The sequence below is a fragment of the Sus scrofa genome, chromosome 15 (genome assembly GCF_000003025.6).
Source record: "Sus scrofa isolate TJ Tabasco breed Duroc chromosome 15, Sscrofa11.1, whole genome shotgun sequence".
Taxonomy (NCBI): Eukaryota; Metazoa; Chordata; class Mammalia; order Artiodactyla; family Suidae; genus Sus; species Sus scrofa.
In genome coordinates, this window is record NC_010457.5 from 87,628,312 (window position 1) to 87,643,177 (window position 14,866).

Sequence of the window (14,866 nt, forward strand, 5' to 3'; positions counted from 1 at the left end):
AAAATAAGAAATCTTCAACACCAGGAGAAAACACTCTTAATTAAAAACATCTTGAAAGGAAATAGATGTATGTTTTTTGCCTGAGGATACATTTTGCTGCATTCATGAAAGTAATAGTAAGCAAAGGCAAGACTGAACAGTAAACACCAACAGAGATGAGGAGAAAGAGAGGGTGAGGCTGTTGAAGAAAAACTCCACCCCTTTCCAAGTGTAGTAGTTCCAACCTTATAAAGTTAGAGAAAGTAATACTTGATTTCTTAAAGTCTTATATAAGATACATATCAAAAGATGGGTAATTTTTTTTCCTTTTTAGGGCCACTCCTGTGGCATATGGATGTTCCTGGGCTAGGGGCTGAATCAGAGCTGAGTCTGCAGGCCTACACCACAGCCATAGCAACACCGGATCCAAGCCACATCTGCATCCTATGCCACAGCTTGTGGCAACAACGGATCCTTAACCCACTGAGCAAGGCCTGGAAATGAACCCACATCCTCATGGACTCTACATCAGATTCTTAACCCACTGAGCCACAACAGGAACTCCAGATAGGTCATTTTTTGGTTGTTGTTGTTTGCTAAAGCAATACAAAGCACATCAGTTTACATCAGCAAACTCCAGAAAGAATCCCAATGCACAAAGTATTCTATGGGTGATCTAGGGACACTGAAAGATTTGTGTACATTCCTTTGCCATTCAAAGACATTTTACCCAATTTGGGGAGCCAAACCCACGTCAAATAGCCAGAAATCTTAATGTTTAAGTTCCACTGACACTAGAGTTTAAACAGTAGGAGGTAGTGAGCTGGCTCCTTGAAAGAGTTCCATCTAAAATTAGGTCTACAGGATGCATATGTTTTGTGGCATGAGGATAGGAATGTTCTCTTAATGAAAGGAGTAAGGAGGTGAGCTGGAAGAGCAGAATATGAGCAAAGGCAGGAGATAAGAAAGAAAAAGATGTACCAAGGAAGGAGTAAAGCCCAGTTAAAAAAAAACTCTATCCTCTGGTTGAAGAAACAGTTTCTCCTTCAGTATCATTCTTTTAGGGGTAAGCTCTAATACCTATTGAAATGTTCTTATTCCCAGATGGGATTTGTCCGACTGAATCACAGATTTTTTTCTTTTCTTTTTTAAGCAAGCTCTGGTGGCAGGGAAATGTGAGGGCATTGATTATCTTTGGAGGTAGACGCGTTGGGAGGGTAGCAATGGAGGAAGAAGGTCTAGGGGGTAGTGAAATGAAGACCACTCAAATCATACTTTATCTGCTGTAAAGAGTGGTAGCAAAAAGTTGCGGAAATTTTAAGGTTTGGCTCTTAGAACCAATTTAATGTGAGAGGCAATGTGGGCCTTCTCTAGTTTCTCAATCAGGGATGAAAGATGAGATGAAAATTGAGCCTGAGAGGTGTGCCAAAAAATCACTTTTTCTTTATCATTTATAAGTAGAAAAAATGCATGCAGAAAACTAATTTTAGTTTTCTAAAGTAGTTTCAAAAGTTAAAACGTGGAAAAAATTATAAAATGATAGAAACATTTGGCTTTGCTTTTAGTATTCTAGTTAATTGGATTTTCTATTTAAAGTTGGATTAAGAAAAAAAGAAAAAAGATTTCAATTGCTTTCAGTAAAAATGTTTAAGTATGTCAATATGGAAATGCACTTTTGTGCCTAAATGGAGGGCTGAACATAATTACACTCTTTTGAATGTAGATAATCCTGCAAAAACACCTGAGGTATATTATTCTAAAATAAGCTATTAATTTTCACTTCCTTATATGTGTAGAATAGAGTGTCATTTATGTTTACTAGCTCTAGAAAACTATTAAAAGATCAATTCTTGATTTTGTTGCTTTGTGGCCATTTCTACTCAATTTGAAAGTTAAAAATAGTTGAAGGTTCTACTTTCAAGGTAGGATTTAATAACAATGCAACTACTCTCAGAAATTATTTCTCAAATTGCTCAACTTTAACAATGTCAGAAAGAAAAAACAATGGTTCCTGCACATATGTAACTTTCCACTTATCCACAATCTCTGGTCTACAATTTTCCATAAGGTTCTGAACCCTTGTGTTTTAAAATGGACCAAACATGGACATAAGATGTCATCAGATTTACAAGTCTGGGTCGTTATACAAAATCTTTAAAAAGGATACAATACAGAAACTATTTTAAATATTAAATTCTTATTAAAATCTGTATAAATGTATTTTAACATGAATGTGCTATTATTTTTTTATTAAATCATATGTAATCTGTGCAAGAAAGAGTATAGATAAATGATTAACAATGACAAAGTTTATTATTATTAACGATAATATTAGTAGCAACAGCAAAAACAGTAGTTAACATTTAGGGAATACTTACTATGTGCCAAGCACTATGCCAAGTGCTGCTTCTATTTTATCACTTAATCCTCCCAACGATTTCTATTGCTCAAAATCATATATCATCTAAAGAGCAGAACTGGGGCTTCAAACACAGAGTCATGCACTAAACTGAAAATTTGGTCACACAGTGCTAACTTCCTAACCTAAAGGGGCAAGTTTCCATTGGATCTGAAAAAGTGAAACCATTTTGTGTTGTTTGGAGAAATATAATTGCAAAGATTCAAGTTGAGAAATGAGGAATAAATATGACATTTTTCATCTTCCTGCTCTGACAAGCTGCCAAAAAAAAAAAAAAAAAAATCAGGTTTAGCAGCACTTTCTACAAACCAAAACTCTCTTTTTACAATTGCTTTCTATAGTAAAACCTGCAGTGGAAGACAGATGAAGAAAGCCTCAAATCCAAGACCCACACTTAGGGAGATTTCAAATTGAAGTGCTGCAGAAAAGAGCCAAGTGTTATCTTGCTAATGCCACAGAGGAGAAAGAACAGACGTTCATGACTCCAGGAGTAATGAGATGTTATTCAATTTAAAGCCCAACATAAATACATGACTGAGGTAAATATCTATGCTTACAAAAGATCAAAAGGTGTAAATGAGAAAACCCTGCAATAGTTTTTGTCTCAAGAGTTTCTGACTCACCATCCCGCAATTCACTATAGACTTCAGGGATCACAAACTGAATACACTGTTTTCTTTGCATATTCATATGTAGCAAAAGCAATGAATTGCTTCTAACCTAGAGACTGTGAACATCACAAATTTCTCATTTTTTACTGTTTATGATCAAATTTTTCAGTGGAGGAGGCACTTTTTTTTTTGGTATGAGTTTCTATCTAGGGAAGATGAGAGAAGAAAGAATCAGGAAAGTATGTCTCCTTTGATTTTGCTCATCACTTTTCCCTTGGAGACAAAAAACACTTAAAATCTTCACCAAGCTGAATACAAAATTTTCAGCAAGTAGGTACCTACTACAGAAAAAGATTTAGAATATATCAGTGGCCTGCATAATCCAAAATTCTCAGAAGTTTTGGCTGTCCCTGATGGTATGCTATACATATTGCTTGCCAAATATACTAAATGCCCAAATGACTTTTTTCTGTTTTTTTTTTTTCTCCCCATCTTATTATCTTTAAGTCACCAAATCTTAGAAGGCAGAGTTGGTAACTACATTGATTAAAGTCTAAGAACCAGCCAAAATAGAAATCAATCTCACATATCCAGCTATCCTTTAACCCGGAATGTGAAAAACTGGTATTTTTACAAAATGCCTCCCAGGCTATTTTTTTCTCTCCTTTGTACCTGTTCTTATCTAACTTAGGCTGGCTGTGGCAAGGGGCTATTTGAAGAAATGTGTAGAGAAAACTTTATCCACTTAATGGTTGCTGAAATCAGTAGTGGAATAAATTGCTTCTCTCGATCATATCTGCAATGTTCTCCTATTACAGTACATTTATAAATTGTAAATCCATGCTTTAAAATAAAAGCACTTTAAGCAATTAGTTACAAAGCATTTTATTGATCTACAGCATTTAGCCAGGATTGTGGGAGCAGTTGCGATCTCTATTCTATAATAACCGATATAATAGGATAAATCTCATGATGGAGGTATACTTATTTAAAATAAGTATATTTGAGAAAATAATCTGAAAAATATATATATGAATCACTTTGCTGCATACCTGAAACTAACACAACATTGCAAATCAACTATACTCCAATACGAAATTTAAAAAATCATGGGTGTTCAATTATCTCTACATCAAAAACATCAAAACAATTACCTCATTTTTGTTGTATTTCTTTTGTTTGATGAGATTTCCATTTCTTACTGATAACTCTGGGTTTTCTCTAAACAGCAGACTGGCACAGCATATTTTATAGAAGCCTCATTCATGACAGAAGGATATGAGAACATAGGACTCTTCTGAATGAATCCCATGTCCAGAGTGATGGAGATAATATTATTGAGTGGATTCTTGTGCTGAATTTCTCTCTTTACCCCCACAAATCACAATTAGTACAAGTCTTCCAAGATCACTCATTACAAGCTATCTTGCTAGAAAATGAGCCTCGACTGGGTTTTGAAAATTATATGGAAAAAAAGTTTGGGCATCAGATTCTTGAAGGTTTTCATCATTTTCTCTAGCCTTATATACTAAACCTCACCTGAAGAGATTTCTTGGATCACTTTTCTTTTCCCTTCATTTTTCATCATTTCTTCAGAGAAATTAAATATATCTAAAAAAGGGCAAAGACTTTGGCTATAAATCTTTTTTTGCATGATTTCTGGGAATTTCCTAGATTCCTATAGTTAACAAGGGAAAATTATATTAGCCAAAGAATGAACAACAGTCCTAGAAGAAGTTTTTCAGAACCAGAGTTTGGGCTATATACAAGGGCTAAATCTAGGCATACTTTCAGGAATAGTAACTATGATGGTAATGTATTCTTTTGGGAAAGAAGTGAATTGCCATAAACCAAGTTTGCTGGATTAGTCAAACTTTTCTTCTTTTAGAATTGTTTTCTTTTCCTAAAGAATTCTATGCCAAGAAAAACTAAAGGCAAGTATTTTAAGTGGAAGGATCCTCAACATAAAGTATTTAAAGGTGGTTCATTTTCAGCTCTACAAATTGAGTAGCTATACCAGCTATTCAGAATGAGCCAATTCCATTCCTTCATTCACTCATGCAGAGAACTGGATAGATTTGAGAGATATTTGTGAGATATAATCTATAGGCTAACTTGATGGATTAACTAAGAATGGAAACTGATAGAAGAGTCAAGTTCAATTCACCATGTAGCAATTCACTCACTTGATCGATGGAATTGATCTACTGCATGTTTTCTCATGAGTTAAGCATAAACTCATATCAGAATTTTTATGAGTAGGTAGCATTTTTCCATAGTATACTTTTCTAAGGAAGCCTTTTATAAGATTTCCATATAGTTTGAAGTCACATACGTTAGCCCAGGAGGATAATAAGAATTATGGTAGAAAACACTAAATTCTGAGCACTTTGCATAACTTACAGATTTAATTCTCATGACAGCTACTTGTGTGATCCTCACTGTAAATAGATTAAATAATTTGTTCAATTACATAGCAAATAAGTGATGAGAACAGGATTGGATAAAATAGTCTAGGTCAGAGCTCTGAATCCTAACTCTATACTAGGCAGACTTCCTGGGTATAACGTAATACCTGCTATGTTTTTTTGGTCTTTCTTCAGTACGAATGTATGACTTATCTTTGAAATTAAATCTAACAGGTAAATGACAGCTTTTTTCCCCCAAAGACAGAGTCAGAGAGTAGGAAGAAATAAACTTCTCTGTGAATACACATTCTTAAACATTAGACACCAGCCAATCTGTTACTTAATTATGGGGATGTTCCTACAAGACCAGTACAATAACCATTAAGTCAACTACTATGGGATCACAATGTAGATGGGGTAGAATAGCAATTCTTAAAAAAAAATTAAATTTTCAGGAAGAAAATAACTTGACTAACTTTAAACTAAATTATATATTGGACAGGTCTTTCTCAAATGCCATAAAAACCAATATATTAAGCCATTTTACCCCTACCATTCACACCTACTAAAAGACAAATATTTTTTCAAAGATATCTGTCCCTTAAAAATTTTTTAAATCATTTTTTATGGCAGAAGGCCATTAAAACATTTGTTCAGTGGGTAAATGGTAGAATTAATATAAAAGATAAATTGTTTATCACAGTCTCTGATGTTTTGGAAAAAGGACATCTAAAGTGAAACTATATGGGTAAGCTTTATTGCAGAAATGACAGTTATTGATTAGCTACTCAAAGAAAATTTATTAATGCTCATTGTATTATCTTAATAAAAATATGCTATAGAATGCCACTTAAGATATTTGAAAACATAAACATACTGATATAGTCACAGCAGCTGAACCAGGTCAACCAAAGAATTTGTAGCTGTTACTTATCTGGTTTGTGACATCAATTCAACATCTGCAAAAATGGATCCCCTTTCTTTCATAGGGCCCTGTAGATTTCCAGCAAGCAGACTTAAATCCCTAAGTCTTTTGGTCAAATTAGAGCTGCCAACATGTATAATGTTTTACTTAAAAATGTTTACTATCAGAAAACTTCTACATTCCTTCCAAGTTTTATTGTCCATGCAGATATAGTTGAGGAGTTCACACACGCTGGAGCAATATCATTTTATATGTCCTGAATTTCTGCAGTTATTATAGTTCCTCTGTCAACAGTTTTGTTAAGCCTCTGCTCTGCAAGAAAGTTTAGAAAATGTAAATAAATCAAGCTGTCACAAGAAACTTCAAGAAGATCTAGAAACTATCCAGAAATTTACTGACTTTGAATTTAGACAAACTAGGTATAAATTCCAGCCTCTTCAAAGACTAATTGTGTGAATTTAGACAAATTAGACAAATAATTCAGGTTCAGTGAGTATTAGTTTTACCAGACTACAATTCCTCCCTTATAGAGTTGCTGCAATAAATGTCTGTATAAAATACCAATGGGCAAATATATATATATAATTTATACAAATGTATAATTTATACAAATTATATATTAATTTATTTATATTTACATGTACGTAGAATAGACAAAAATACTTATTCAAAAAGATATATCCCAATATTTATACTAGCACTACCTATAATAGCCAACATTTAGAAGCAAACTAAATGTCTACTGACAGATGAATGAATAAAGAATATGTGGTAATATAATGGAATATTACTCAGCCATAAAAAAGAATGAAATAATGGCATTTGCAACACATGGATGCACCTAGAAATTATTATACTAAGTGAAGTTAATAAGTGAAAGATAAACATCATATGATATCATTTATATGTGGAGTCTAAAAAATGGATACAAATGAACTTATTTGTAGAACAGAAACAGACTCACAGACTTCTAAAGTAACTATATGGTTACCAAAGAGGACAGGTGGAGGCAGGGCAGATGGGGACTGGGGGTTTGGAATTGGCATATGCACATTGAGGTATATGGAATGACTGGCCAACAGGGACATGCTATATAGCACAGGGAACTCTACCCGATATTCTGTGATAATCTGTGTAGGAAAAGAATCTGAAGAATGGATGTATGTACATGAATAACTGAATCAGTCTGCTGTAAAGTAGAAATTATCATAACATTATAAATCATCTATAGGTCAATAAAACTTAAAAAAAAGTCTAAGAGTTCCTGCTATGGCACAGTGGGTTAAGAATCCAACTGTAATGCAGTGGTTCAGGTTGCTGCAGAGGTGCAGGTTTTATCCCTGGCCTAGGAACTTTCATATGCCACAGGTCAGCCATTAAAAAAAATGTCTATGAGAGATAACTGAAAGCTCATGGGGTTAGTTATACTGGGGCTAGGCAAACATTGTAAATCAACTATACTTTAATAAAAAGAGAATTGGGAGGGTGAGAATAACATACACACACTACTGTACAAAATATATGATTAAATAGAATGAACTGTATAGCACAGAAAAATCTACTCAATAGTTTGTAATCACCTATGTCAGAAAAAAGAATGGATATATTTACACATATGACTGATTCACTTTTCTATACACCTGAAACTAATACAACGTTGTATGTCAACTATACACCATAAAATTTAAAAAAAAAGAGGTAGAGTTGATGAAGCAAATATGCTAGTCTTGGGTAAGGTTTTAAAGAAATTTTTTCCTATTTCTAAGTTTACTCCTATCATGTTGCTATTTTCAGTGTATTATATGAAACTGTGAAAATAATTGAGAAAGATATGTGCATAAACCTGTGATTTGGTTGGCATACTTAACTTCCCTTGACCTCAGTGGTAATACCTAAATCATGAAGTTGTTTGGCTAATTAAATACGATAATGACTATGACAGAATCACATTATTGTCTGGCAAATAAATACATACTTAGTGGAACAGAAATTTGCATTTTGTTTAGCATTAGTACCAACATAATTACAAAAATCACTTATCATATATAATATGCAATATTGCATTTTTTTCTTTTTACGGCCACACCTGAGGTATATGGAAGTTCCCAGGCTAGGGGCTGAATCAGAGCTTCAGCTGCAGGCCTACACCAAAGCCACAGCAATGCAAGATCCAAGCTGTATTTGTGAACTATGGCACAACCTGTGGCAATGCTGGATCTTTAACCCACTGAGTGAGGCCAAGGATTGAACCAGCCTACTCACAGAGACAACACTGATTCTTAACCCACTGAGCCACAACGGGAACCCCAATATGTTGCATTTTAAGATATTTCAAATACAAGTAATAATATATAAGATTTAATTAGTGAACCTATCAAAATCTACTAAAATGTCATGCTAATCACAATGTAAATCTGATCTTTTAAAATTTCAATGATTTTCCATCAGTTTTAAAGATTTACTTTATCTCTTGTGGGAAAGACTTCTAGTTTTCTTTTTTTAATTTTTCAAGCAATAATGCAAGATCTATTTTTAGAAAACTTTTGTTTCTTTTTGAAAAAATCTGATTTTTTCTAACAATAAGTGATTTTAAATAAACCTGTTTGACTACAGTATCATTGTATATTCAATATATTTCAAATAAATTATGTTAAAAATAAGGAAATGCCTATCTTAATAATAACACATATGATGATTTTTCTGATTACAAAGGTAGGTTATAGGTACAGTGATTAAGGTTTTTAAAAATTTCCTGATGGTAGAAGAAAAAAAAATTAATAAGGAATTCAATGAATCTGAAAATAATAACCAAATCATGATCACCCCAGAGATGCCCAGGCATGCTTGAAGAACTATAGATGTCATTTTAGGCCAATTATCAGGCTTTTGTCTTATTGAATGGGCTAAATTTGAGGACAGAACTAAATTGTTCTGTGCAACTGAGGGGATTCTGGAGGCAGAGAAAAGAAAGAGAGGAGAAATCTTAGGTCAAAAGGAATATAGAACTTGAGGTTTTGGAGAGAGAACAGAGGTGAGAGATGAAAGTGATGATTTATATTTTGCTCTAAAGCATAATGTAAGACAACAAAGCTTCCAATGTACTTGGAGCTGGATTAATTATTGGGGGAAACTGACAAAGTCTTGAACCTAGCCTAGTGTGAGGAATATGAAGGACTCAGTCAATTCTGGGTAAAAATTCTGGTTCTATTTTCTGGAGGAAAGTAGCACCTGAAAGGGAGAACTTTCTAAAATAGCTATTCCCTACCTCATGCCCCACCTCTTTAGTCTTCTTCTGCCCCCATCAACTCTACTCCACACTGCAGCGTCCTGTCTAGCATTTTCTTCCCCATCATCACCTTTTTCACTCTTCAAATATCCACTGTCACACTCTGTACCCTAGAGTTTTCAGAGGCTACAAAACTCCTGTGAGCTCCTCCAGTTACTTATTGCAGTTTATTGCAAAGTAGAATTACAGCAAGGGACTAAGTTTTGGTGCCTGAAAATGCTGCAAGTACAGATGTGCAGACATTGAACAAGGGGAAAAGTTTTGGAGAATGTACTCTACCCTTACACTTTAGCCATTTATTTTAGCTCATTTAGCTAACAATCAAAAATATGGTACAACAGGGGGTTCCCATTGTGGCTCAGTGGAAATGAATCAACCATGAGGATACAGGTTCGATCCCTGGCCCCACTCAGTGGGTTAAAGATCTGGGGTTGCCACGAGCTGTGATGTAGGTCACAGATGTGGCTCAGATCCCACTTTCCTGTGGCTATGGTGTAGGCCAGTGGCTACAGCTCCAATTCAATCCCTAGCCCAGGAACTTCTATATGCCAAGGAAAAAAAAATACATGGTACATGGTACAACATAACAGTGGCTAATACCATTTCATTCACTGTTAAAATAAAACTTCCCTAGAATAGAGTCAACCCTCCTCTACCCAACACTGACAGAACTTTCCTGGCTCTGAGCAAGAACCATCAATATCTAAAGCTGAACATCCTACATTCTATGAATTCTCTTTAAAAAATCTACAGGCATTTGTTTTATATATAGTGGGTCTCCGTAAATATTTTCAGAATAACTTCATTAGTAGTTCTCAATATTTTGGCAGGCTCCATAGTTTTAGGCATGTGTAACACATTTTGGTTGTAGTATCTCATGATATTCAATAGTTCTCATTGGGTAGAGTACATCTCCAAAAGGGAACGTCAGAATTTCTCTAAGGCATGTGTAACTGGAAACAGATACTGAATCTCCTTCACTCCCTTTCCTATCCCAATACTGACTTTGGCACATCCTTTTTGAATATATTTTTATCTTCCCATTTTGAGACTTGCAAGGCAGAATGTAAGTACTCCAACTGCAGTACAAATAAACAGCTTACAAAACTAAATGATAGGATTCTTGGAGGGGGCATTTTAATGGGGTTTTGGAAGATAGGTAGGATTTTAATAAGTAGAGGAGGGGGCCCAAGAAGGAGGAGGAAAGAACAAGGATAAAGGTAGAAAGAATGTCCACTGACTTTTCAGGAAGAGAAGACAAATGTTCTATGGTAGAGACACATGACCCAAGACATAGATATTTTAATGGCAGCTTTATCTAGGTACAAACTGATGTCTCCTGAGTACAGCTTTGTCAAGATGGAGCTGGCTCAGATCCTAATCTGTACTTGGCTTGTCTTGGCAAGGAGCTAGTGAAGTTTTCTGCTCTCCCCTCCAAGCCCTCTGCATTCGTTGAAATGCCCAAAAGTGTTCCTGAAAATAAACCATGTTGAACTTTTAAAAAATAAAGTAGTCCCAATGATGCTGATATGTTGCCAGGGTTGAAAACTACTGAGTTATGCCTTATGATAAATGAGTGAATGAATGAGTAACACACAAGTACACACTCACTGAATGAACTGTTATCTAAGTCCTCTAAGGTTAAGTGATTTTGGTGAATACTACCTCTTAAAACTTTATAATTCTGATCTTCCAAATGTTCCATTCTACCAAATGCATACTCCTGCTTTACTGCACTGATAATATAATGTAGAATGTTAGCTGAAGAGATTAAATTAGGAATAGGAACAATAAAATAAATGTATAATATAATACATAATTTAATTTACTAATACTTTCAAATATGATTTAAAAATTATGAGCAAGATCTCATTTAAACTCTCAATTACATTTTAAACCATAATTAGAGAGAAAATGAGAGTCAGTTCTAGTCTTTAATCTCTGAAAGACTTTTCTTCCCTCTGTTTACATGTCCCTTATGAAATCTAAAAAGTATTCATATATTTTCTCCAAAAGATGCTCAAGATTCATAGTCCTGGGAGTTTAGGAGTTATCATGTAAAATGCATTATGTTTTATAAAAAGGTAATGGAAAAGAGTAACTGAAATATTTTATGAATATTTACAAACATAACCTTTAAAGTAATTCAATACAAAGTAACATGGACATATTTTTGTTTTTTTAAAAAAATCTATTTTTATTTTCTCTAAGCAATAGATGTAAGAATGAGTTGCACTATTAGGGACTAATAGGGATTGCTGGCAAATACGGAAAAAAAAGATCTGGAGTTCCCATTGTGGCTTAGCAGGTTAAGAATCTGACTAGTATCCATGAGGATGTGGGTTTGATCTCTGACCTTGCCCAGTGGGTTAAGGATCCAGCATTACCACAAGCTTCAATGATAAGGTGTAGATACGGCTTGGATCTGGCATCGCTGTGGCTGTGGCATAGGCCGGTAGCTGCAGCTATGATTCGACCCCTAGCCAGGGAACTTCCATATACCGCAGGTGCGACCCTAAAAAGAAAAAAGAAAAAATCTAACAAAGTTCTATGAGATGAGTGCAGAGTGATTGACATAGGTTTTTGTGAAAGCACTACTGTATAATTGGTTTGGGTGTGATGTTTAGGCTCACAACTCTATTTATTCTTGTGAATACTTCAGCATCTATCAGCACTGAAGATAAAGATTTACTGAGGAAGGCTCTGTAAGTGCCCTAAATTTGAGAAATACAGCCTGAAGCCCACGCAGCCTTGTTTCCATATGACACCAAGGACACGATCTAGGTTTTCCCTTGAGAAGCAAAGGAGGAAGATAAAAGTGGCATTCCGATGGGATTACTTCCCATTTTTCCAGGGGCAGCTTATTCACACCCTGTGAAACCAAAAGGAAGAATCAGCCTGATTTAAATTGTGGAACTTCCAAAATGGACAGGAGTATCTGTGGGAGTCAGAGGGGAGAGTGTGAAACAACAGTTTCTTGCATTTGTCCCTAAAGTTCCCTAAGTTAGACATTGGGTGGAAATGAGAACAAATCGGCTATTTACACTATGTTATAGCGCTCCTTTTTTTTTTAACTGGTTTTTATGATCCTGTAAATATTTTCTAGGAAAAATAATTTAACTGAATTCAAGTTCCTAAACATGTCTTAAGATTGCCTTAGACCTTGGTACAAAACAGAGAATGAGGTCTCATTTTTTTTGTTTGTTTGTTTTTAAAACAGATTCACCTATGTTCAAAAGTGTCAGTTTCCCTCTGAAACATTTTTTAAAACTATTAACCACACTGGAAAATCTCAAGGAATTTAAAATTATTTCAGTTTGTATCACATAATTCAGTTAGTTTTAAATCATTCAAATTAAAAGAAAGATGAACCTCTGATCTTTTTTTCCTGTAAAGTAGTGAAAACACTTGACAAATGTTAACTGAGTAATATTGCCTTAATTCAACAATCATACTTTATTTTTAATTTCCCTCCCTACAAAAGGGAAATTCCTACAAAAACTTCCTTCCTAGAAAAGCTGTTTATCTTGTTGACGAGCTGATGCTGCATACTATTAACTAATCTGGTTTTGTTGCCACTTACTGGCCACAGTGGTCCGTGCCCATGTGGACAAATTGACGTAAGTACTGCTGCTGAAGTACTCAGAAACAAAACACACACTCTCAGTTTTCAGGTTCAAAAGTCATGTCCATATATGGGGCAAAATTTCTTGGAAAATACTTAGTCAAGCACTGTACTTCCTCATTCACACCTCCAGAAAACATCTAGGTTTCTCATTTCCTGGTCACAGACTGAGGTTTTCGCCCCAAGTAGCAAGAAGGATAAGTGTAGCCTTCAGATTGGAGTTGGGAAAGGTCTGACTCATTATTTCAGTGCAATTGTTTTCATTTCTATGAAACCAAAAGGAAGATGAGGGAGAGAAAAGAACTAGAAGATGACACTTCTTCCCAAACTGGTATCAAAGTAATTCTAATCAAAATCCTATGTTTCCCCTTCTTTTCAGTGGAACATATGAGCTACTAAGCCAAAAGCAGGTCTCAAAAGCCTTTTTTTTTTTTTTAATCTTTTTAAGGGCCATACCCATGACATATGGAAGTTCTCAGGCCAGGGGTCGAATCAGAGCTGTAGCCGCTGCCCTACACCACAGCCACAGCAACTCAGGATCTGAGCTGCATTTGCAACCTGCACACCACAGCTTGTGGCACCACCAGATCCCTAACCCACTGAACGAGGCCAGGGATCGAACCTGGGTCCTCATGGATACTAGTCAGACTCATGATGGTCTGCTGAGCCACGATGGAAACTCCTCAGAAGGCTTTAATGAATGAGATTATATGGACATATTCTATGACTCTATAGCAATTATGTAGGAAATAAGTCACAAAAAAGAAATTGAAAAACACTAGTATGTTTTAACAATTTAATACATATTCTAATACCTCAAGCTTGCCTTAAGCTAGCTCTAGGTTTCCTTCTGGTTCTAAACAGCTGTGATTTGTGCCCAATGCAGTTCTGGTAGCGTCTCAGTTTCCACGTTGCCTCCTTTTCTCACTTCTTAATCTTCTTTGAGCCTAGTATTTTGGGGTTTGAATCAATATCAAACAAATCAGAAAATTACCCAGTATAGTAAGAAACATAGTGCATTCCAGACCGACCACCCAGATTTAATTCTGGGACATAACTAGTTTTTCTCAAGCACACATTCTCTTTGAGAAGATGGGAAAGAAAGCAGATCTGGGATTGATTTATGGTTTTTGTTCCAATCTAGGTGGATTTACTCAATATTATATGTGTCTTTCATTCCTGTTGATGTTCACAGTGAAAGTTTATTTATCTTAACAGATTATGCTGTTTCATAATACAAATACATTAGAGCTTATAAATCCATTTTACTGTTATCACATTTTTTTGCACTTGTTAACAATGCTGTAGTGCATGTTTTGTTTATGTCTTGAGATGCAGATGAATAAAGTCTCTCTAAGGTAAAAATATAGAAGTGAGATTGCTGGGGAATGCACGTGCATCCTCAGCTTTTCTAGAGAACGCCAAAGTGTTCTGAAAAATGATTATAGAAATTTAAACATACACAATTAATGTGTAGGAAAACAAAAACTCTGGCATTGATGGTTCTCTGGATTTCATAGCCCATACCTAATCTGTTAACAAATCCTATCAGTTCTATTTTCAGGATATATCCAGAATCCAATCTATTTTTGCTATCCTTTTCTACTCATGGA

The 14,866-nt window shown here is 35.0% G+C and overlaps 1 protein-coding gene across 13 annotated transcripts in view; it reads right to left on the minus strand.

The window, feature by feature from the left end:
- PDE1A (phosphodiesterase 1A) overlaps nucleotides 1-14,866 on the minus strand; it is a 346,020-nt gene that overhangs the window by 9,263 nt on the left and 321,891 nt on the right. Inside the window, exon 14 of one of the 13 annotated variants that reach the window (XM_021075589.1) lies at nucleotides 463-6,654. The exons of 11 other annotated variants lie outside the window; for them this stretch is intronic. In XM_021075589.1, the coding sequence (XP_020931248.1) occupies nucleotides 6,590-6,654 (65 nt within the window). In that variant the 3' untranslated portion in view covers nucleotides 463-6,589. Of the gene's footprint in view, nucleotides 1-462; nucleotides 6,655-13,912; nucleotides 14,201-14,866 lie in introns of those variants that run through there. One more of the 13 variants, XM_021075591.1, reaches the window with a different exon arrangement.